Below are 25,457 nucleotides of genomic sequence, written 5' to 3' on the forward strand. Positions count from 1 at the left end.
GCCACAGATCCACCTTCATTCGCCAACTCATTGAATCGGGATAAGGAGAATATCATCCTGGCCCACCTTTTGTTGATTGCTCAAACAAGAACGCAGGCGCCACGCGGGCGAGCGAGCGAGCTAGGGAACAATCCAACTTGAGAAGGGGAAATTACTACAAAACGACCGAAACATCGTCCACTAGACAAACCCAACTCCTAGGAAATGATACCCCTTAAGGGATACCCCTTCCCCCTCGCTAAAAAGGCGTCCCAAGAGAGCCTTCCCGGGAACTTAAAGATCGGGACGATGAAGGAGAAATCCCCAAGGTCGAAGCGTAATTATCCGTCCCACCCATCAATGACATCTCCAGACCGGAAAGCAAAAAGGCTAGACAGGGAAACTCTAATATGTGCGTAAAACAAGTGTGAGCAAAGCAGCAGCGTTTTCTACTCACCAACATCGCACTCCCCGTTACAAATAATATCAGGCGAACTGGGACTCCCCCAAAAGAAACCTAACTCTCCGAAAATTCGTGACTCGCAACGGGTTAATATTTCGACGAAAGTTCTAAATAATACCCTTAAGGCCAAGGGCCTTCGCCAAAGAGATGAGTTCGACTTCAATCGAACAACGACGGGTTAATATTTCGATGAAAGTTCGAAATAACACCCTTAAGGACAAGGGCCTTCGCCAAAAGAAGAGATCGACCTCGATCGAACAACGACGGGTTAATATTTCAACGAAAGTTCGAAAAAACACCCTTAAAACCAAGGGCCTTTGCCAAAGAGATGAGTTCGACTTCAATTGAACAACGATAGGTTAATATTTCGACGAAAGTTCGAAATAACACCCTTAAGGCCAAGGGCCTTTGCCAAAGAAAAGAGTTCGACCTCGATCGAACAATGACGGAGTAATATTTCGATGAAAGTTCGAAACAACACCCTTAAGGCCAAGGGCCTTCGCCAAAAAGAAGAATGCAACCTCGATCGAAAAACGATGGGTTAATATTTCGACGAAAGTTCGAAAAAACACACTTAAGTCCAAGGGCCTTCGCCAAAAAGAAGAGTTCGACCTCGATCGAACAACGACGGATTAATATTTCGATGAAATTTCAAAATAACACCCTTAAGGCGAAGGGCCTTCGCCAAAAAGAAGAGTTCGACCTCGATCGAACAACAACGGGTTAATATTTCGACGAAAGTTCAAAAAAACACCCTTAAGGCCAAGGGCCTTTGCCAAAAAGAAGAGTTCGACCTCCATCGAACAATGACGGGTTAATATTTCGACAAAAGTTCGAAAAAACACCCTTAAGGCCAAGGGACTTTGCCAAAAAGAAAAGTTCGACCTCGATTGAACAACGATGGATTAATATTTCGACGAAAGTTTGAAAAACACCCTTAAGGCCGAGGGTCTTCGCCAAAAAGAAGAGTTCGACCTCGATCGAACAACGACGGATTAATAGTTCGACGAAATTTCGAAATAACACCCTTAAGCCCAAGGGCCTTCGCCAAAGAGATGAGTTCGACTTCAATCGAACACAACGGGTTAATACTTTGACGAAAGTCCGAAAAAACACCCTTAAGGCCGAGGGCCTTCGCCAAAAAGAAGAGTTCAACCTCGATCGAACAACGATGGGTTAATATTTCGAAGAAAGTTTGAAATAACACCCTTAAGGCCAAGGGCCTTCGCCAAAAAGAAGGGTTCGACCTCGATCGAACAATGACGGGTTAATATTTCAACGAAAGTTCGAAAAAACACCCTTAAGGCCAAGGGCCTTCGCCAAAAAGAAGAGTTCGACCTCGATCGAACAACAACGGGTTAATATTTCGACGAAAGTTCGAAATAACACCCTCAAGGCCAAAGGCCTTCGCCAAAGAGATGAGTTCGACTTCAATCGAACAACGACGGGTTAATATTTCGACGAAAGTTCGAAATAACACCCTCAAGGCCAAAGGCCTTCGCCAAAGAGATGAGTTCGACTTCAATCGAACAACGACGGGTTAATATTTCGACGAAAGTTCGAAATAACACCCTTAAGGCCAAGGGCCTTTGCCAAAGAAAAGAGTTCGACCTCGATCGAACAACGACGGAGTAATATTTCGATGAAAGTTCGAAACAACACCCTTAAGGCCAAAGGCCTTCGCCGAAAGGAAGAATTCGATCTCGATCGAACAACGACGAGGTAATACTTTGATGAAAGTTCAAAATTACGCCTTTGAGGCCAAGAACTATCACCGAAGAGAGAGTTTGAAATATCCCTAAGGCCAAGGGTCATCAGAAAAAAGAAAGGAAAAGAAAGACTGGGACTTATGACGGGATAATACTTCGATATAAGCCCGAAAGTAACATCCCTACGGCTAAAGTCGTTATTAGAAAAAGAGTTTGATACCATTCGGACTATGATTGGACAGAACCTTGACACAAGTTCGAAAACACCATCTCGCCAGCCAAAGCCATCATCAAGGTCCCATTCAACCCGCATGACGCTAAATTCCCAAAGAGTAGGGAACTCGTCATGCGGGAATCTACTTCTTCGCACCAAAGTTATGAAAAGCAAAACAGGGAAAAAGTACATAAGGCATATAATAATGAAAAATTCCTCTTTATACAAAGTCACTGCGCAAACAGCCGTAGATTACATACATCTAGAACTAACAGAGTCTAAAAAAACAACAACAAACAACGAATAAAAAAAGTGATAGAAAACAGACAAAGACAACAATTCTTTCACTCAGCGTCATCATCGCCACCCTCTTCACCACTATCTCTAGGAAGTCCTCCCTCGTCATCCGCGCCCTCATCAGCTTCCGGCGTCACGGAGCCATATCCACAATTAACATGAGCCTCTCGTGCCTTCGCCTGTGCTCCTTTATATGCGGCCTCGGTAACATTGCCCGCCTCCCACAAACTCTTATATATGTCCCGCTGGGCTTCAACATGAATCCAAAGTTCGTGCAAATGACGGGGAATAGTGGCGGAGGAAGATTTGACTTGAGCCAACAGTTGCTCCTTTTCGGCCTCAAGGGCAGCGACCCGGTCTCCTAAGGACGACATATCCCGGTCGATCTCACCAATATGCTCCTCGAGCCTTGCTTCCCTTAGTGTGGTCGTCGCCCTCTCCGACTCCTGCTCGAAGCGGAGGACCCGGATAGTGTTCTCTATAGCCGCCGCTCTCGCCAACACCGCCGACCAGGCGGTCTCGATGTTTTCCAACCCGGCAACCTTTCTCTCCAACTCGGCCAATTTTCCCATCCACTACGCACTCATCTCCTCGACCTTGATAAGATTCTGATCCATCTCAGACTGCATCGACCGCAGCTTCCCCTGAAGATATTCACACTCTGCGGTGACCCCTTTGCCAAACTCAAGCTCTTCGTCCTTTGCACGATGTTGCTCCTCGAGTACGCTCTTACTGCGAATAGCCTACATCAATTCCTGATCCCTCTTCTCCAATGCCTCGCCAAGAGATCTATCACCAAGGTTTGCCTTCAGTCGTCGTGAATCTCACGACACTTGTTGCGATAGCACCGATACTTCTCCAACATCTTCAAGAAAATCTTGGCCCGAATATCAGCCCTACGAGCGCTTTTAATTTCCACCATGTACGTCTGAAAAATGAGAAAATGGGTTAAGACCATATCACCGAGAAAAACGAAAGGAACATGAAAAGAAAGTGCAATGTACTCTCAGGACCATATCAAATCAATATCAGGAACGTCCCGAAAGGCTGCGTTCTCGGCGGCAGAACACAAGATGTCGAACTGCGGCACCAGGTCCTCCGTGTCCCCTAGGAGATTGATATCCGATGAGATCTCAAGAATACGGGACGGGCCTCCCGCATGAACCACCGAATGGGTAAGACCCTCTTCAAACATCCGAACATCATTGGGATCAAGGTCAAACTAAGATTCGTAGTCGTCGACCACGACACCCTTTCCCCTCTCTGCGGCCGATGAGGAAGCACGACCCGACACTAAAGATGAAGGCCCGTCCAAAGCAGCAACAACGGTCTCAAGAGTTTGACCCCCCATCACAGCAGGCTGTCGGTCAATCATAGCGGTCGGGACCTCCGACGATGGGGCAGACACAACGGCTGGCTCTAACTCCACGGGTGGAGTGGCATCAACTCCCGCCTTAGACCCCGTTAGGGGAAGGCCTTCCTCTAAATATATCACGGCCGCAATAGCCGCTTCAGACTCCACACGCTGCCTCTTTGACGGCCTTTCCCCTTCTGCGACACGGGAAAATTCCTTCGCTGGGTAAGTGACTGGGGTCAGAGTCCTAGTTCAAGGGGTAGCCTCCGTGCGTACGGCCACAGCCGTAGATTCAACTGAGATGGCCCTCGACGAAGGTCGGACAGTAGATGTTGAGGCAGGGCGAGCATGTGATGTAGGATGACGAAAGGCTAGTGGAGGAGCCCTCGCTCTCCGCACTCTCCCTGACACCGACGAACATCACATAAGAAACAAAGTAAAAAGGGAAGGAAGAAGAACAGCGAACGAAAATGATATTACTCACCAATAATGGGCTTGCGTCCATATTTCTCATAGAAGGACGACCATGTGCGGACCCCCCTCCCCTCCCCGTATAAGGAATGATGGCGTTCACCCACTCGCGAATACCATCAACAGGTGCAGGAGGCAGTTTCGTGACTGTAAAAACACAAACAATTTTAGTACTACTCAAAGGAAAGCAGTCGGGTATCATAAAGGCCCAAAGTATAGGGACTTACGTGCAAAGTTCCATTTCTCAGGGAACCCCATAGGATCCGCCACAAGATGCTCGATCCGCACATAAAAGTAGTTCTTGTAGAAGTGGCGGTTGGCTCTGTCGTCCATCTTTACCACCAAGCTCTTCTACCCTCGGTGACGCATGTGAATCATCGTGCCACGAATGAGTTGAGGGGAGAAGATATTGAGCATGTGCCTCAAAGCGATCTCATGACCGGCAAGCTCCGCAAATTTGAGCAGCATGAGGAACAATTTATACAGGTACGTCGTAACTTGAGCCGGGCATACCTCGTAAAAGAAAAATCTACCACCAAGAGAGGGAGAGGAAGCGTGTAGCCAACAATAAAGGGGTGGGCGTAGAACGCACAATACCCTGGGCGGTAAAAATGGGCTTTGTCGTTCCCCACCGCCGACAGTATTTCGACGTAGTGAGGAATTCCCCACCTAGCCCTCAAGTCTGCAATCCCCTCCTCATTTATGACGGAGGAAGCAGGTTCTGGTTCCTCCCCGGTGGGACTGTGGAAATCATTTCATGCTTTCCCAGGGCGAGGCAAGATCTCAGCCACCGATGGTGCCTCCTCATCTTCTGCCACTTCTACTCCTCCAGTGGATAGAACATCACCTTCCGACGCTGGAATTGCGTCGGGGAGGTCAACGTGAGAAGAATCACCAACCATTTGTATCAGTTTGATAAAAGAAAGGAGTAAAGAAAAGAAAAGATGAAAGTTCTTGGCTAACCGGAGAAAATCAAGAGTCCGAAGTATCAAGAGAAAAGAAGATTCGCAAAGTTCTTTCAAGTGAAGGCAATGAAGTGTGTCACTTGAATGGTTTATTCCTCCTATTTATAAAGGACATAAATTCCCCAAGCACGAAACCCAAGAGTCGCCAATCGAAGCTGATGGGGCACGAAACGGTTCAATCCCCTGGGAACATGTGCCATAATGGCGACAACTACGAACAACATTTCAAGTTAAACGATGTTTCGGTTTCGAAACGGCCGCAACGGTTTAGAGATATCGAAAGGGTGTTGTTACACTACTTGATTCTAAAAATCATACCCAAGGGTAGACAGTCAGATTTCTCTTAGATAAGCGAAAATCATCATCTGTCTACCGGGCCCAACAAGGGACGACCCCGACAGACAGAGGGACTAATTGTATTGGTCAAAATCTAACCGCTGTGGTCGACCCAATCGGGACCACGTCCAAACAGCGGGATAAGGAAAGACGCCATGACTTACTCCAAACCACGTATTCACAGGACGACGAAAACGGACGTGGTATGAAGGGGCTATGGCCCGAAAACATAGCGAGGACTCCATGACTATATATATAGGGAGGGGATCTTCCTAGAAAGGAGGGCTTCTCTCTCTTCCCTCTCCTCTGTAATCTCCTTAGTAAAAAGAAAGCAAAACAATCTTCCATTGATTATGTACAACAATCATCTCCACCGATTGGTGAAAGAAGAAATGAAAGACTTCAACAATTTATCACTCTTATTTCATTTTACGTATCAATTTTTGATTTGTTTGCAGATATGGAGTTTACAACGTTTGACTAAGATTTACCTCTCCATCTTCATTAATTGATTTAATAAAAAAGGTTTCAATATCTTTTGGTCAAACACTACCTATAGGTCTCAAACCGTGAAAGCAGCTTAATGTTTGCATTAGGGTAGGCTGTCTACGTCACACCCCTTTGGGTGCGTCCCTTTTCCGGATCCTGCATGAATGCGGGATGCCTTGTGCACGGGACTGCCCTTTACTATAACATTTGTTAATATACAGAGATGAAGAGATCATATCGCTCCTCCAAAGATGCTGCTGCTGAGTAAACAGCCATTTTGTGCATTCTCAAAACAATCTCATGATTATCAGAACTTGACACTTCTGACAAATAACACAAGAAACAGAACAAGAATAGTCTGTTTATGTACAGCTTATGTATTCATTCCCCTCTATTCAGGCTCATTGTCGTTCTAATAGTATATTTTAACAGGAAGAAAAGGGACAAGGACTTGCCTTTTCCTGGTGCAGATGTAAATTTGGAAGTGTACATTTTATGTATGAAAATTCATTTTGCACTTTCCACCAGATGTAATTGCTTTCCATTACCCCTTTTTAATATTGGGCAAAATACAAAACTAGCCGATCAGCCAAAACTAAATGCATTCGCTAGCCAAAAAGTGTATATTGTCTATTATATATATATAATACCCATATATAAAAAAAATACATTTTGTCAGCTATTATTTTTTGGAGCGGCTAAAAAATACATTTCTCTTTAAAATGTTTGTATCTTTTTTCTTAGAGGGATCCCACTGGCTACTCGTTTACAACCCAGTTTCTTCTGAAAATACATCAAGATTTAATCTACATGTTGTCTTTAACATAAAACAGGGAATGTGCTAACGGGGCAGCCCAGTGCACTGCGCTCCCGCTATGCGTGGGGTCCGAAAAGGGCCTGACCAAAACAGTCTATTGCGCTACCTTACCCTGTATTTTTGCAAGAGGTTGTTTCCAATGTGCTAACGGGGATAGAATTTAAAAAATGACCCGGAAAAATTCAATACACTGCAAATAATCCGAAACGAAATAGATCATACAGAGGAATTGGTCACCAGATGGGATGTGCTTCAAGCCTTCAACAACTAACTAAATAGATTTTCTCTGGTTTCCACAGTAACACAAGATCAGAAACTTATTACAGTTACCTCTATTTCCTTATTTTCCCCGATCGTACACAAATCAATAGGAATACAATAAGCATACACACCAATCCTATCAGCAGGAAAAGAGGGGGGAAAATATCTGTCAAAATTTAATAACAAAATCATGTACAGAGTTCATCAGCATAAACTTATCAAGAATCATGCTTTGACCAAAAATTGCAATTGATCCTTTGTAACTCATGTACAACTTGGTTTCTACACAAGGAAAGAATCATAATAAAAAAGAAAAGATGTACAAAACAATCGCCTTTAAGGTAAACCTAATTTTCTATGCAGGAGAAACCTGTCGCTAGAACTATAAGTCTATAACCCTCCATCGACGTCTTCTAACAAGTAATCATGTGTTCCTTCATTAAGGAGAATACCCCCGGAACTGCATATATCAAAAGAATTGAAAAAAAATGGGGAGAAAGATATGACCTTAGGATATACAAGCAAGATATACAAATCATTCCGCAGATTTTCCACTTTGCATGTTCTGTAAATCATTCTGCGACCTGTTGGGAGTAATTGTATGAGGTGACCAGTGATCCGGAACCATAAGAAAATAGGTGGTCATTGCTTTCCGGAACCTCTTTTTGTATTGCTTAGGTGAAATTACAGTCGGAGACACGTTCTTGGGTCCGCCAAGGATGCCAGAGGCCTTAACCCATGTCTCTAGGTGCTTGTCCCATGTATACTGCCTCATAAAGTCAATAATCCCAAGAACAAGTTCATGTTTCTCTTCGTCAACCCCGACTAATAGTGAGTAATCCATCACATCAACTGACTGCAAGAATAACTACTAAATTAGTCCAAAACCAAAAAAACTCAGCTAAAATATACTCACATGTTTATAGGATTAGGCAACATATATAGTAGCTTGTTAAGTAAGAGGACAATGAAAGACTGCGTTATGAAAGACATTTGACTTCTTACTATGGAGTGTCGAAGAGTGACTAAATATCAAATAACCACATTAAAAGGAAAATTGGACATCATTGAGCTTTTCTGTGCACAGAGTTCAGAATAAATTCATTGAAATGAACAGATTCATTTACTTACTGCAAGAAAAGCAGTGTCATTCCAGACAGCTCGTTCCAAAAGTCTTTTGGCTTTGTTTCCAACAAAAATAGGCGAAGTTGGCATTGACTCGATCAAGTTCTGATCCAGCAAGACCTTATTGCTTCCACTACAATCGGGATTGTAACGAGACCTGGAAGATCCTTTAAGGTCATAAAGCCTCGTTAGATTCCTCCCAAATAGAAGGTTCTCCATAACTAGCACATCCATTTTAGATTCCTTCCCTCCTTTAAAATGCTTAGATGTCACCTTCACATAAACAATAGACTTTAATTATGCAAAACAACCAGATACTCATAATCATAGTTGATATAATGTCTTATGAAAATTCCCAAGAATATGAAGTTAGGGAATAATCAAGAAACTTATTATTTTAGTCTTTAGACACTAATTACACATCAAAGTTTGTCTTCGTAGAAGATAAATATGCACCCCATGTTTTGAGGTTAATTCACCCACAAGGCTATGGAACCATAACAACTATAACTCGAAAGACTTGGCCGACCGTAAAGATGATTATGTATTCATACAGACCATCATGCTCCCTTCTCAAGGCAAAGGGCTCATTTACCCAAAGACACCCGTGAAAATGGATTGTGCCTTACAGACCAATCCTAGTGAAAACTTCAGGTGAAAGTAAATAGGAATTCAAAACCCAACTGGTGGCTCAAATATGTCAAGTCAAACCATAAAACCAGGAATAAATTATGTCAAGCGCACCTTCCAAATGTGAGACTCGTCTTTGCCCCTTAAGAAATACTAGATTCACAACAAATGTCGCATTGTGCTGTTGCAGGTCTTTTCCCTTCTAAGACTATATCAATCACTTGGTATAACAAATGGCCTAATAAATCTTATTCACAAAATCTGAGAAGCTGTAGTAATTAGAGAATTCAGAAATACCTGATAGATCCCCAGAATTTTAGCCAGGCAAGTAGGGCTCCTTGAGCTTACTGATTCAGAAAGATATTTAAAATATGCAGGAGCAAATTTTATAAAGGATTCCAGCTCTGTCTTGGTCACTTGCTTAATAATGAATCGATCATCCAACGTTTTAGCAAAGAAAACATTGCTCTTGCCTCCTTGGGCTCCCCACTTCTTACAGCGACTAAGAGATCTTATGAAATCCATCTCAAATGGGCAACATATCCTCCTCAAAGCTTCAAAGCGCTTTGCAAAATAACAAGTCACTGTATACTTCACTTTCCCTAGTGGTCCATCATCTGAAAAGGAGACTCTGGCATGCATTGCCTTTGTGTATGAGAGTGGATCCAAAACCGAAGAGCTATGACTACTGGACGAAGACAAGATACTCTCATCAGCAGATCCGAGACTTCTGTATGATTCTAATACTATTTCATCCATAGACTGAAGGGACTGCAGACTTCCAGATTCTAGGGACTGCAGCGGAAGGTTAGAGTCCAAACTAGAAGATTTCTCTAGCTCATCAGCTAGTTGTGCAATATAATCCTGTGATACTAGTGCGTAAGATATAATACTAGTGGGCTCATCATCATACACTGGTATAACAGTATCATTAACCCCAACAGGTAGGAGCAACCTCGCTCCACCTTGGGCCTCTGACTCTCTAAATGATGAAATGTAGACAGGGCTGTACTCGCCAAGCGTATCCAACTTCTGAGCACTTGGTAAAAAGTTTTTGTTCAGTGACCGGTAAAAGCTAATAAAAGACATACCTAACCATCCCCCGACGTCTTCCACATTTTCAGAGCCTTTAGAGGATAAAGAAGGAGGAAATCCAGATGCCTTAGTTCCCCCATGTTCCTCACCAGGGTCTTCAATGTCCACTTTTTCTGCTAATCTAGTTGTTGAAGAATCTGCAGTAAGTGGTTCGGAAGATCTGCAAGTACCATCCTTCAGCACTCCGACAGCGGAAGTAGTTTCACCAGTCCAAGCTGCCTCAAGAGTATCTGACAAATTATCCATGATCGGGGACTGCCCGTCAGAAAGGGCTCTGGAACCCTCTATATTGGATTCCGCAGAGTTCAATCCATAGAAGCTTTCTGTTCCAACAGGAAGATCTGATGGTTTTTCAATTGCACAACTAGAATCAAAGAGAACCTCAGATCCTTGATGATCTGCATCCACATGATTCTTTTGGCTAACACCTACTCCTTCATTAGATGTTGCACCAACATTTGTAGTTGTAGAACGAGAACCAGAGACATTCAAACAGTCACTGGGCCTATCTGGATCAGTGTACTTATCATTAGATGTTGCACCAACATTTGTAGTTGTAGAACGAGAACCAGAGACATTCAAACAGTCACTGGGCCTATCTGGATCAGTGTACTTATCATTACTGACCAGGGGTTTCTCTCCAGTAACGCAATGAGCCTCGCATTCTAAGCTGGCTGCATATACAAGTCGGTGATCCCACATATAAGACTGGAAAATGAGTTGTCTTCGCAACCGATTAATCTCGAAAATATCAACCATCGGCTGCACCTTTTTCGCCTCCTTGGTCAGAATTTTCTGGAGAGATTCCTGATAATACAGAATACCCAGGAAAACCCACAAAGAGCAAATTAACAATTGTTTTAAAAAATAATTGCTTTAAATCCCTAACATAAGTCAGACAATTAAGAATTCCAGTCAATTAGTTTACATGATGTTAGAATCATGATACACATGAAAGTTAAGTGTCAATGCAAAAGGTTGATAATGACGGCAAGCAAGTTAATTTCTGATGCATCAAAGCAAACGTTAATAGAATCTGCAACATGGGCAGTGAAGACAATTCCACCACTTTCTGTCTCCCAAGCACAAGGTGATAAAAGCAGAACTACTGAATCACAAAGAGACATATTTGTACATGGGTTGCAGATAACGAGAGTGAAAGAGAACAAACGGGAACTCATACTTAATTATTACGTCTACCAACACCCAACAAACAAACACAATCAGAGGTGTGGAGGGAAGGAGAGAAAGTGCTTTGTAATATAACCAGGACCATGTTATGCAGTTTACTTCTGAAAACTTTGCAGAAGCTAAAGATAATTAGTATTCAGAAGTGAAGACTTTACTTCAAATTCTTCTTTCTCCTTCTGCAGCATCCCTTCCAAAACAGCAATCTGACCTCTAGCTTCAGGTGCTTTAACGCTGCTGTTAAATTGACCAACAGATCTTTTCTCCACCAAAAGACGGATTGCATTCAGAACCTCAGAAAACAAACGTTCAGCTCGACTAACAACCTGCTTAAATTATTCCATGAAAACAAGTACACGGTGAGATTAGATGCGACTTTATACCACATTCAAAAGTCCAAACCACATTCATCACACCTCATTCACTTCTTGTTGTATCCAGTCCTGATTTTTCTCATAGTTGAAATCCAGCTTTGCAGGAGGAAGGCACACTGAGTGAACATCAATTGACGCATAGCGAAAGCAAGCAACCATTTTTCCGAAACTGCATGTGTCACAAATTTACTAACATTGCAAAAAGATACTCAAAAGTAATAGCCAAAAATGATGGATAGAACACTGCTACAGACACTTGAAATAAAAGGGGAACCATAGTTTTAAACACAGACGCCATTTTATGTAGATTATTTTCATGCATTGACAAAATAAATTGCAAGCTAGCACTAGACTATACCAACATGACAAAGAAGGGAGCAATAAAATTCAATCAAGAAATCCAAGGGAGAGAGGTACTGTTATTTGAGCAGAACATGACACCAACTAATCATGCCAACAGATTTAAATATTATGCATGACACCAAGAGAAGAAATGTTTGAAGTGCTCTACATTTATAACACTGCAGGCAACAAACAGAATGAGAGCATACCCATAAAACCGAAGACAATCTCTATGTAAAGAATGCCCGCAGCTAGCTACCCTGCTAGCAGCTGCATGGTTTGAAAAACTAAGTTCGAGAAACTTCCCAAAGGATAAGCCCCAAGCAGCATCGGACATCACTATTCTTTGAGTTGCTGGAGGAAAGCCCTTAACCCATGGACATCTGAGGCACCTGTGCCACATCCATATTTTTCCTTCCCTTTCACCAGGCAAAAGAAACTCTGGCAGCTTCTTAACAGAAATAGTTAGAGTGCCTTGTCGATGAGTATAACACTGTACATGTGCTTCTGAAGGCATCTCACATGAACTACATCTGTAACTCTGCGAAAGAAACGGCAACAGATATTTTCAGACTCGTAATTATATTCTTACTGTTTCGGGCATAGATAGAAAGCGAAGAGGAGAGATTTACTTGATCAAACAAATTGTCTCGTAGATATCGACCCAATGGCTTATCAAAGTTCCCATAGTATTTGATCCGAAAGAGATGGGACCTTTCACAGACAGTTCCTTTCCAAACACATCGGGATGATAAGGAAACTAAAATGCTTTGATGGTCAGATGGGGACGGAGGAAACTCTTCCTTTGAAGAAGCTGGTTCATCGTGAACATGTTTTCCATCTAGTTGCAAAACCATTGGATTTGAGCCACTTTGGTTCACAGCCACAGCAATGCAATTTTGAACATTCTGTGACAAACAACCTTGTTCTGCATTCTCTGAAGGCGTTAATCTGGAATACTCTATCATATTTACGATACCTCTGTCCATAGATGCACCAGTTGCGGAGGGCCCACGGAAGGAAGTCTCAGTGCGTGCTGCAGTTGGGAACTCTGTCATACCCATTGGCTGAGCACAAAGGCTTGCAGCCTTGACCAGGTCTGATGTGGGAATGCTACCTGATCTCTGTGGTGCACCACCACATAGTGGTGATTGAGTTTTTTCAGTGGAAGGAAAGGTAAAACCAGGTATTGTTGAGATTGACCGGTCAATAGTTGATGATTTATCTGGAAGTGCTACAGTTATTGGAGAATTCAGAGGCAGTTCAGGTAGAGATGCTCCCTCATCAGCAAGAAAAGAAGTTTCCAGACCCAAATGATAAGCTGCAAAAATTGAATATTGAAAGACACGCTTTACTTTCTTCAACTCATCCCCATTTGCGCCACAGAGTAATACCTGAGACAACAAATATCAAGACAGCCAAAAAGTATTTAGAAGTCTATATATGACAAAATGTAATGTGTACACATTTGATGTCGTAGAAGTAATTTGGCCATGTTAAGAGACTGAAAACCACCAATAATTTTCTCATTATAGTTCTAGTAATTGACGACAGACTTACAGTGCATCCCAGTGGCTTTGGACAGCCTTCAAAGTACATTAGAGTCTTCACCAGCTTCTTTCCACTCTGCCCGGCTGTACCATGCTCTTCGAAAAACTTCTCAACATGGAACATGTCACAGTATCCCAATTTTTGAGAGGAGAGATGATCTATTGAAGGTACTATTTGACTACCCGTGCAGCGGGCTATACGCTCCAAAAGTGTCCTCTTGATATTTAAGACAAGTGATATGTCCTTTGCCAGGAGGTACTCTTGTGCATAGCGAGAAACAGATTTTTCCACCAGAAGAACATCTGGTTGGTGTGCATCAATTTTGGCAACAGCCATCTTGAGATGATCCATTTCCTGAATAGCAACACACATCTATAAGCACAAGAGCTATACACTATCTGCTCCAAATATGGGAAGACAAGGTTATTCATCAAAACCTGCTGCAACAAAGTATCAAAACTTGATAAGTGGTTGGAGACACGCTGGTACTCAAGAGCCCCTCCAAGGATTAATATGCGAGGCTTCTCTATTTTGGACGTCATTCGTCGATGAGCTACGTTTTTCTTGCAGACAACTCCTTTCACCACCGCACTATTTAAGGAGGGAAAGTTTCATATTAAAGGAATATTTTTTAGGATGTATGCAACATCACAACAACAGCTACTACTACGCCTAAAACCCAAGCAAGTTCGGAATGTATGCAACATCGTAAAAATGGTAGAGAGTGCACAACAAGAACAAAAATGATTACTATTATTGACCAAGAACACACTCGCAAGCAAAAGAAAGCTGCCAAATGTATGTAATAAGTTGTTACCTAGCAAAACTATATCTAGTTTACAAAACATAGAGTGAAAAGCACAATGTCAATATCTTCATTGTTTCGTACTTTGTGAAAACCACTTTGACCAAATATTTCTCAAGGCAAGAATTTACAAGTTTCTAGGGACGTTCCCAAGTATCAAATAGAATTGTATCAATGAAAGACTCTAGTAATTTGAAGTTCCTTCAGAAATCACAGCAGACAAAAGGAAGTAGTGTGTGTGTGTGTCTGAGAGAGAGAGAGAGAGAGAGAGAGAGAGCATGTGTGCGCGGAACATGAACCCTTAAGAAAGCTCCTGTTTCTCCTATTTCAAAAGTTTTCTGTTGCTGCTTATCCTAACTAGTTACAAAAGAGGCAAGGATCCAACACCAGCTGAACAGCATTGTGTACAAAAATGAAATTTTTTTATTTCGCTTACCTGTCACTACGATGCCCAGATGCTACATATTTCACCTTTACGTATCCCCCAGGGTCCATCCCTCCGCCCTTGCTAGTGTCTGGTTTCAGAAGTGTGGCAGCTTCCCATGACAGGGATGTAATAATCTCCAGCCAACTCTCTTTTTCGTCTTCCTCATCGATGGCAAGTTTTTCAACCTCCATAAGCTGTGATACTAAAGCCCTGAAGTGGCCATCAACCACATTTTTCACAGCCTTTTTCTGCTCCTCATTTGACCTATCCCTACTTCTAAATTCACCACTTCCAAAGATGCTTGATGACCGTAAACATCCCCACTCTCCTGCAGCATCCCCGTCCTCATCATCGTCATATAGAAGTGCTTCCCTTTCATCTTCTTCGTCTTCTGGTTCAGGTGGAAGCCACAGAACTCCATTGTTCTCAAAATCCACAGGTTCCAGATTAGCATCTTCTGCAACATTTAGGGATGAAGGCACTTCACATTCATCAGAGATGTCCTGTTTTACAATCTGTTGGACTTCTTCGGAAGCCTGGGAATCAAAACTATTGTGTAAGGAAGAGCTGCTCACACTTTTTTCATCCATAGCTTCTCCGTCAGCGTGTACTTTATGAGATCCATAGTCCTTTTTGATCTCGTCATACTGAACGTGGCCATAGTAGCCATTAACCTGAGGAAAATGCCCCTGGGAATCTAACTGGTAAACACCATATTCCTCTTCTTCATCATCACTCCTGATTCCACAATATAGCAACAAACAGTCAACTGATACTGAAACATGTTTGTGGACATGAGTAGTTGGAAAAACAGGTAACTAAAAATGCAACGCAACTCACAGAACAATTGGTTTGCTCAGGATAAATTAATCAAGGTGTGGCCTACCAGGCAGCAAACTTCAGTTATTAGTGCTTTGCCAAGTTGCTTCTGGTATCATTTCTTTTACCTGCTTCTGGATTACTTAAGAGAAGGAAAGGGATTTTCACTTATTGGGACAAATTGCACATTCGTTTTAGAAGGGTATTCAAATTGGTTAGAATATGTCCAGATACATCGTTGCCAAGAATATCTTCAGATTCATTGTAGAAAATCGTATAGGATAGACTAGAATATTGCGTCTTATTTAGGAGTTCATTTCGCATTAAGTATATTCGTTTTAAAAAAGTTAACATACTTATTAGAGTAGTTTAACAACTCTCATATTATGTTGAGTGTAATCATCAAGAAAACAATTTTTCTCTCCCCTTGTCTCTCTTTTCACATGGTAGATTACCCGTTCTAAACCTATTCCGTTACTTGTAAGTTTTAGTTTAACGTTCAAATGTGGTCCCAAAATTGGATTACATGTGCAAGAGGGGGTTGAATTAATAGTTGTCCAACATGGATTGTGTAAGAGCTTCCAAAGAGGTTTCTAAAGGTACTTTCTAATCCCTTGCTACTTTGGTTGGCAAAAACTTGATTTCATGAAAAAGCAAGAAGCAAGATGTGGTTGCGAATGCAGAGCCAGAGTATCGAGCTACGGCTTTAGAACACATGTGCTTATGTGGTTGATTTCACACAAATCCTTAAGAGGATTCAAACATGCAATAGCATAAGGTATACCACAGAGTTAGGATGTTCATACGCTATCGAAACTAGGGGCAAAAGTGCTTTCTTCACTACTTAGTAAGAGATGCGCATAGTGTTTAAGGCAGTCTAGTCATTCACATTTGACAACAAAGAAACTCATAAATGGTGCTACTTTCCAAAGTCCAAACAACAATCAACGACAAAATAATAGTTGGTTTGATTTCTTTTTCGTTAATTTGTTCAAATTGACTGATAATAGAAGATGTAAGACGAACCTTGTTGTGCAAAATGCATATTGGTTTAGGGAAGGGTCCAAAACCCCTTTACTAGCAGGATCAAAGCTCCCTCTCGATGTTGCAACATTTTGCGTCTCTAGAGTAGATTCTGTTACAGCTGATTTGCATGGACTAAGTACCGAAGAGTGTGGCACTGAAGTAACGGTAATGCTACTGCTCTCACCAGTTCCAGTAGACTTGAAGCTAATAAAACTGGTTGCAGAAGGCGAAGAAGTACTCGTATGCAGGTTAGCAATCTGAGTTCTAACACTAGCCGCTAAACCTTGCTCCCATTGCTTGAAACAGTAATTGCAAACTCTGATCTTTTCCCACTCATCTTGTAGTGGCCTTGGCTCACTTGATGGTGCAGGAACCCAATTAGATGTGCACTTGCCACAGAATACTCGCCCACAAAGACGACAATGATGCCTACGGTTAAACAATGTGAACTGAGAATCACAATCATAACATACCCTACAGCTATGATCGGGCATCCAAAAATCCCTCGATACATTATCAGGCTCATGTCGCCAAGGGATCCACGATTTCAGTAACTTTAACAGATCAGAGAATGTCCTATTCGAGGCATCCATTGACAACAATAGAGAGGCCTTTGCCTCTCATTGCTATAACCTCATTCAGTAACAAAACTCATATCCAAATTGCTGCAACAAAACATCAGCATAGAGCCCCTGACAAGTGCCCAACATAGAAGATTCAACAAACTATTCACTGATTACAGAACTATTATCAATGCCTTAGCCTTATATCAGCATTTTCCAAATCAATATATATCAAAAATGGCTGGCTGCCAATAGGTTCCAATTAACTGGCATTAAATAGAATTCCTTTGAACTGCCCTCTGAATTAAAACACAAAATACCCACTTCACAGAATCCAATTCTTGATATGGTAATGAAATCAATTCAAAAAATCCCCCATAGAAAATTCAAAACACCCAAATTGGAAAGAAAGCCAAATAAGGAAACCCCAAATCACCTCAACAGCAAAAAAGATTGAATCTTTAATCTTTAATCTCTATGCACTAATAAAGGGGACAACTTTTCTTGATTAAAAAAATCAAGAAACCACCATTTTTGCTTCTCATCAATCAATCAATATATATATATATATACCTGAATTAAAAATCATATCTTTCCAATATGAATAATTAAATAGCTGAATCACAACTTAAAATAAAGGACTATACAAAATCATTCGAAACAAAAATATTTATTAGGAATAGAAAAATGAACAAGAAAAGGACAGTGCCTTTTAATGATATAATTTCGGGGGGCCAAGTACCCTTTTGCAGAATCAAATGGGACCAAACAGGTCAGCAAATGAAAGACAAATTTTATAACCAATTATATATAGCCACGTAGATAAACAGACCCCTTTTCAGGGGGTAGGTGAGTACGTCAATTCAATCATCCAATTTTACTCTTTTTTTTCTTCTTCTTCTTCTTCCAATTTTCAATAAATCCGCTGTTGTATAATTAGGTGAGTGAGTTTTTTTTTTAAGTTGCAAATAAAAATTTAATAATGATATCTGTCAGTCAAATCTTCTTTTTATTGTTTTACTTTAATGACCACCCTCAAGAAAGTCAACTTCCCCGAACCATAATTTGTTAGTGCCGGACATATATCGTGTAAAACCGATAGCCCGAACAGAAAAAAGTTCATCGTATTATCAGTATCAGATTATTGGGTCGATGGTTTGGTAACGGTTTTGTGTTTTTTGTGTGAAGATTGAGTGAGGAGAAAGCTCCGAGCTTCCTCCAATGGAGGTGGTGGAAGCTTCTCGAAGAGAGAGAGAGAGAGTAATGGAGAGGACAGTAAAGTCGGTCAAAACTGAAAATTATGATATTAACCAAAAACTGAAAATAATATTGTTTTCAATACATATATACAAATGACCTATTGTAATCCTAACTACCAATGACTAGCTAATAGTAATGCTGACTCAGCATTGATACAAATATAAATAATATACAATCTCAATATCCCCCTCAAGTTGGAGGTGAAGAAGTCACACCCAACTTGCTAAGCACAGAGTAATGTTTGATCCCAATAAGTGCCTTAGTGAGTACATCAGCAAGTTATTGTCCAGTGCCAATGTGATGTAGTGAAATGAGTCCCTCTTGGAGCTTGGTGCGCACAAAGTGGCAATCAACTTCAATGTGCTTGGTCCTTTCATGGAACACAGGGTTCCTAGCAATGTGTAGAGCAGAGAGGCTATCACAATGTACAGGTATGGGTAGATTGATTGACACAGTAACCTCTTCAAGCAGCCTGGATAGCCAAACAAGCTCACCAACAACCTTTCTAAGGGCTCTGTATTCTGCCTCTGCTGAAGAAAGAGAAATGGTTTCTTGTTTCTTGGACTTCCAACTAATTGGACTTCCTCCTAGGAACACAATGTATCCAAACACTGATCTTCTGGAGTCTGGGCAGGCTGCCCAATCAGAATCACAATATGCAGTAAGAGAAAGATCACCCTCATTACTGAAATAAAGGCCCATAGTAGGATCCCCCTTCAAGTATCTCAACATGTGATAGGCTGCCTTTAAATGGGGCTCCCTAGGGTCTTGCATGAATTAACTGAGATGTTGAACCCCATAAGCTATGTCTAATCTGGTGTTAGTGAGAAAATTCAACTTACCAATCAACTTCTTGTAGAAAGTAGGATTAGAAAGTGGTACTCCCTCTTTAGTTTCAATTTAATTGTGGGATCAAGAGGAGAAGTCAGGGGTGGACATTGAAGGCATTCATAGTCCTTCAATAGGTCCAAAACAAACTTCCTTTGAGAGACAATAATGCCATCTGACTTGTAAAGAATCTCCAGTCCCAAAAAATAGTGTAGTTGTCCCAAATCCTTGATTTTAAACTCATCATGTAAGAAAGCTTTAAGTTGGTCAATTTCTTCAGAATCAGTCCCTATGAACAACACATCATCCACATATACTGCTACAAAAATAATATAGGAGTTCTGTTTTCTGTAGAACAAGGAATAATCATGCATGGAGTGCACATATCCTCTGGAATATAGTACTTCAGTTAGCTTATCATACCACTGTCTACTGACCTGCTTTAACCCATAAAGGGATTTATTTAACTTGCACACTAACTGTGGGAAAGACACATCAAGACCTGGAGGGGTCTGCATATAGACCTCCTCATGCAAATCTCCATGAAATGCATTATTCACATCTAGTTGTGAAATTTGCTACCTCTTCTTTGCTGCTATAGCAATGAGAGACCTCACAATAGTCATCTTGACCACTGGGGAAAAGGTCTCTGTATAGTCTACACCAGCTTGCTGAGTGTATCCTTTAACAACCAGTCTTGCTTTGTATCTTTCTACACTACCATCTGCTCTATGTTTAACTTTATACACCCATCTACACCCAATGGCTTGTTTACCCTTAGGTAGGGAAACCAGATCCCATGTCCTATTAGCATACAAAGCATCAAACTCCTGTGTCATGGCATTCTTCCAGGCAGGATATACAGCAGCTTTTCATATGAATTTGGTTCTCTATCATTGCAAATGTTTTCTATAACATACTGACTATTACGATGCATGGCATCAGAAATGATGTGGTTATTATTGGAGGACATGGCATGCAAAGAAAAGTTGGTTGTACATTTTAAATTTGGTATTTTGTAAACATAATCATTCAGATGTGAGGGCAATTTATGCTCCCTATTGGATCTTCTGAAGGCTATTGGTTCTGTTAGGGGCTGTAGGGATGAGGCCACATCTTGTAGTTGACCTACTGGAATTTGGAATTCATGAGTAGAGGATACAGGTGAAGGAACATCAGGTGATGTGTTGGAGCTTGAAGAGTTGGCACTTTCCTGATTGTTGGCATTGTCACTAATGTTATGATGCAGTTGAGTTTCAGTATGGTTAGGAGAATTCTTAAAGAATGGTGTATTAGGAAGGACAGATGGAATGTCTGATGTAGTGGAGTTAATAGTGAAGGGGAAAATTGACTCATAAAATGAAACATCTCTAGAGACATGTATTTTTCTAGTGGCCAGACTTAGTGTCTTGTACCCCTTTGTACCAAAAGGATACCCTACAAATACATGTGCGCTGGTTCTTGGTTCTAGTTTATCTCTGGATGGTTTTGGTACTGTAGGGTAGCACAAGCACCTAAAACTTCTCAAGTGAGAGTAGTTTGGCTTCCTTTTATATAAGAGCTCAAAAGGACATTTGTTCTTTAGAGGGATGGTTGGGAGTCTGTTAATCAAATATGTTACTGTAAGGACACACTCTCCCCAATATTTCAGTGGTAATTTAGATTGAAAGAGCAGTGCCCTGGCTACTTCAAGTAGATATTTGTGTTTTCTTTCCACCATCCCATTTTGTTGTGGTGTATAAGGACAAGTCTTTTGGTGGTTAATTCCTTTGGATTGAAAGAAGGTGGTAGCTTCATTGTTGGTAAACTCTGAACCATTATCAGATCTTATACATTTGACAGTTGTCTTGAATTGATTTTCTATCATGGTTGTAAAGGCCTTTATTATTTGCAAGGCATTGCTTTTGCAGCTTAGGATGTGTGTCCAAGTGGACCTACTATAGTCATCCACCAAAGTTAGAAAGCATTTGAAGTTGTTGTGTGTTGTCACATGATAGGGTCCCCATAGATCTACATGAAGTACTTCAAAGATTTCAGTGGTTTCTGTTGTTCTTTGGGGAAAGGCAAGTCTGGATTGTCTGGCCATGGGGCAAATGTTGCATGTGAAAGACTATTTGTCAGAAAAGGTTATATGTATGGTAGGAATCCCTTTCATTTTACTAAAGGGTACATGACCAAGTCTGAAATGCCACAATACATCTAGATTAACAGCATGAGATGAACCAGAAAACAAAGCAGAGTTACTGTCTTTATTCTTGATGCTGTGAATGGAATTATTTACAATTTGAAGTGAATTGAAAGATTGGGTTAGACAATGTACACCTCTTACATCACTAGTATGAATAGAAAGACAAGAAGAATCACACTTCTGTTTGGAACTACCTTTCTTCAGGCACTTGGAGCAAAGGAAATACAAAAAATCCAGCAACTTATCAATCTCCAGAGGCCTCTTCAGTGAAGGGGCCTGCAACAGACAGGCAGTGTCTGAGAATGATGCAATACATTTTAAATGAACTGCCAAGGAACTAATAGATACCAAATTAAATTTGAATGAAGGAATGAACAAGACTTTGTACAGGATGATTTCAGGTGTTAGAAATACATTTCCAATTTCATTTACTTTGACTTTATATCCATTTGGAAGTTTCACTAATAGAGGATAAGGAAGGTTTATTATGTTATGAAAGTAAGATTTATCAAAGGCCATATGGTGTGATGCCCTGAAGTCTAATATCCACAAGTCAGCCTTTGCATTAAAGCATCTACATGATGGATTGTCAAAGTCAATTGAAGAAGTGCAGGCAATCATACCTGCAAAGTTCATTGATGTTCCACCAACCATGTTTACACTAGCTGAACCTTCTCCAATGCTTCCCGTCTGGAAATGTTACAATAGGCTAACAATTTGTCCATATTGCTCCTTTGTAAGGTTGACATTTTGGCTTTGAATTTCTCCTTGAGGCTCCAGTTTCTCTCCTTCCTCAACACTTGTGACTGCATTTGTTGTGACATTTCTTCCCTTATTGAACTTTGTATTGTTGTTGTACCCTTGTGTACCTTGTCTATACTGTTGTTGTGGTCCCTGATTGAAGCTTTGAGGATAACCGTGGAGTTTATAGCACTTGTCCTTAGTGTGACCTTGACGTTTGCAATAATCACAGAAAGGTCGAGCTCTATTGTTCACACTTTGGTTTCCAGTTCCAGCAGAATAATTTGTTTTGAAATTCCTTCCTCCTAGGTTCGCATTCAGTGCTGTGGAATCAATGTCTAGTTGATTTCTGGGCCTAAACTCTCTCTGTTTCTATTTTGTATCAGAAGGGCAAATGTCTGTGCCATATTCGGCAAGGGGTTCATCATAAGTATGCTTCCTCGAACAACTGTATATACTTCATTAAGCCCCATTAAAAACTGTATGAGTCTCCTATCCTGCTCTGCCTTATGCATGTTCTCCTTCGCCCCACAAGTGCATATACAACTGCAATGAGCCTTGACACTGAGAGTATTCAACTTCTCCCAGAGTTTCTTCATTTTCGTGTAATAACCAGTAATATCAAGCACTCCCTGACTTAAGTCATTGATTTCCTTCTAAATTTGGTACAGCTTGGTCCCGTTCGTCTGATCATATCGATCCTGTAGCTCTTTCCACAACTCAACAGAATTGTTCACGTACTCAACACTGTCAGCTATATCTCTCGATAAGGAATTTAAAATCCACGAGGTGACCATATCATCACACCTTTCCCATTGGCGAAAGAGTGGAGAAGTCACAAGAGGTTTTTCTGTATCTCCAATAATGAACCCTAGCTTGTTCTTCACTAAAAGGGCTCTGAGCACACTCCTCCTCCAGAAGCGGTATCCAATCCTATCAAAAGGTACTGGAACTAGACTAGATCCTAGGCTATCGGAAGGATGTATGTATAGGGGACTCCCAGCATCGATTGTGGTCTGCATCGTCGTTGTTGCTGTGGTTGTGGTCGCTTCATCAGTTTGATCCGTGACCGCCATGAAGATTTTGTGAGTGATTTGTGAATAATAGTCGGAATGTTCTTCGTGCAGCTGAGATTTCTTCAGTCCGCTAACGAATCGTCACTGAACGTGCTCGATCCAGATTTTTCCCCAAATCATGATTATCGAAGGAGATTGAACAAAACACTAGATCGTTCGAATCAACTGAAAATAGTAGAGAGATATGATGCGTGGTCGTTGATCGGGCCTCTGCTCTGATACCATGTGAAGATTGAGTGAGGAGAAAGCTCCGAGCTTCCTCCAATGTGGAAGCTTCTCGAAGAGAGAGAGAGAGAGAGTAATGGAGAGGACAGTAAAGTCGGTCAAAACTGAAAATTATGATATTAACTAAAAACTGAAAATAATATTTTTTTCAATACATATATACAAATGACCTATTGTAATCCTAACTACCAATGACTAGCTAATAGTAATGCTGACTCAGCATTGATACAAATATAAATAATATGCAATCTCAATAATTTGATTATTGGGTTATCTGTTCGGTTCTCGATTTTCCCAATTTTATTAACGGTTTAACCAATAACCCAATAAATTTTATCTAAATTATAATTTTACTCTTAGGTATATAAAGCCACCGTAGGGCTTCATTCTTTATTGGTACGATATTTAGTCTTCTTAATTTTCAAGGTGTAATTGCTACTTTGTGTTGTTTTTATCATGTTTGGACAAGTGGATTTGAGCAAATCTCTTAATACCTTATATGAAAGCAGCTTTTGTAATTATGGTCCTCTAATATTTCCACTGTTCAGTATATTCTGTTGTTTCATGGTCCTCTAATATGTTATTGCTCTTGCTATAATTGCTGGATAAGTGCATTTCATTGTATCAGTATATTTAATATTTCGCTCTTAAACAATAAAATATTGTTGCTTTATCTGAAAAAATTAATAATGAATTCTTCCGTCATTTTCTTAGTAGGATGCAAGTTAATATGACGAAATCATCCTCGCTCTTTCATTTCATAATTTCATTGATGATTATTCGTGTGTGAATATATGGAGTATACATTTGAGCAAATCTTGTTGTATGCAATTGAACAAACTATTTGATGAGGATAGACATGTGTCCATCAAACTTTTGTTCACTCTTTAGAACATAATTGAAAAGGATCAAGGTTATAAGATCAATTATCGTTATACACTATGATTTTTCCTCTAAATTAAGTTATTTTATCGGGTAAACCGATAATCGAACCGATAACGATCGATAACCGATTAATCGATATCTGATAAACGATATCTTATTGGTTTGGTTATCGATTTAACATATTTATAAATCAATAACCAATATGTCGAACTGATAACGTCCAAAACCGAACCGATTCCCACCCTAATAGTAGTACTATATACACTACATCTGCCTTTGCATGTTGTCATGACAATGCACGATATATAACCTAGAAAATAAATACTCCATGCTTGTTGCAACAAATCAAATAAAATGTTAAAAATTCTTTTATAATATATACCAGTGAATATATCACAATACTAATTTAAATTGGATTGGATTCAACTAACTCTGTGCATGAGAAGATCTCTATTTGATATACTAAAAAACATCATTAAAAAGGAACTACTAGAAAGAATGGATAATAGTATTCAAGGAATTAACTTCATAAAAATTATTAAATTTAATAAGTTTGTAAAAGAAAATTCAAGGAAATATTTCGTAAAAGTCTTAAATTTTAAATAGGAAATGACTTACGAGAGTAGGTTTTAACTCCCCCGCCCTATAGTTATCCCTGCTAACTGAAATGGGTTTGAAATGAGAAAACATAAATTCGAGGTCGAGTGGCATGAGATCGAGGTTGAATGACATGGCTTAGGGGATATCTTATGTATTTTTTAAAATAAAAATAAAAATAAATGATCTAGTAAAAATATTGTAAATTGTTGTTATATAGAATGTTTTGCCTTTGAAGATTGTTGTTATACCTGCTTGAATACAAATTAAGAATTTTATTTATTAATTTTGTAAACTAAGCAATCACTTCAAGTCTGAGATAATTGTTATTATTGCATTGTTAGAGATTAGACGTGA

At 40.4% G+C, this 25,457-nt stretch overlaps 2 protein-coding genes across 2 annotated transcripts; both read right to left on the minus strand.

Moving 5' to 3' along the window:
* Positions 1 to 7,520: 7,520 nt before the first annotated feature.
* On the minus strand, positions 7,521 to 17,946 carry LOC107811404 (1-phosphatidylinositol-3-phosphate 5-kinase FAB1B-like). The gene is made up of 11 exons (XM_016636324.2): positions 16,738 to 17,946; positions 14,902 to 15,630; positions 14,098 to 14,251; positions 13,670 to 14,014; positions 12,742 to 13,503; positions 12,319 to 12,650; positions 11,810 to 11,936; positions 11,552 to 11,719; positions 9,408 to 11,012; positions 8,487 to 8,753; positions 7,521 to 8,211 (listed from the first exon to the last, which is right to left on the minus strand). The coding sequence occupies exons 1-11, from the start codon at positions 17,328 to 17,330 to the stop codon at positions 7,891 to 7,893; spliced, it is 5,403 nt and encodes a 1,800-aa protein (XP_016491810.2). The 5' UTR covers positions 17,331 to 17,946; the 3' UTR covers positions 7,521 to 7,890.
* Positions 17,947 to 22,973: 5,027 nt separating this feature from the next.
* Positions 22,974 to 23,393, minus strand: LOC142174552 (uncharacterized). The gene has a single exon (XM_075240369.1). It carries the CDS (start codon positions 23,391 to 23,393, stop codon positions 22,974 to 22,976), a length of 420 nt encoding a protein of 139 aa, XP_075096470.1.
* Positions 23,394 to 25,457: the final 2,064 nt, after the last annotated feature.

This window comes from Nicotiana tabacum, chromosome 20 (genome assembly GCF_000715075.1).
Source record: "Nicotiana tabacum cultivar K326 chromosome 20, ASM71507v2, whole genome shotgun sequence".
Classification (NCBI taxonomy): domain Eukaryota; kingdom Viridiplantae; phylum Streptophyta; class Magnoliopsida; order Solanales; family Solanaceae; genus Nicotiana; species Nicotiana tabacum.

Coding starts and splice junctions, on each gene's coding strand:
- LOC107811404 (XM_016636324.2), bottom strand. CDS start 17,330: ATGGATGCCTCGAATAGGACATTCTCTGATCTGTTAAAGTTACTGAAA. Junction 12,651..12,741: donor GAGACAATTTGTTTGATCAA/GTAAATCTCTCC, acceptor TTTCTTTCGCAG/AGTTACAGATGTAGTTCATG. Junction 8,212..8,486: donor ATGACACTGCTTTTCTTGCA/GTAAGTAAATGA, acceptor TTATTCTTGCAG/TCAGTTGATGTGATGGATTA.
- LOC142174552 (XM_075240369.1), bottom strand. CDS start 23,393: ATGGCGGTCACGGATCAAACTGATGAAGCGACCACAACCACAGCAACA.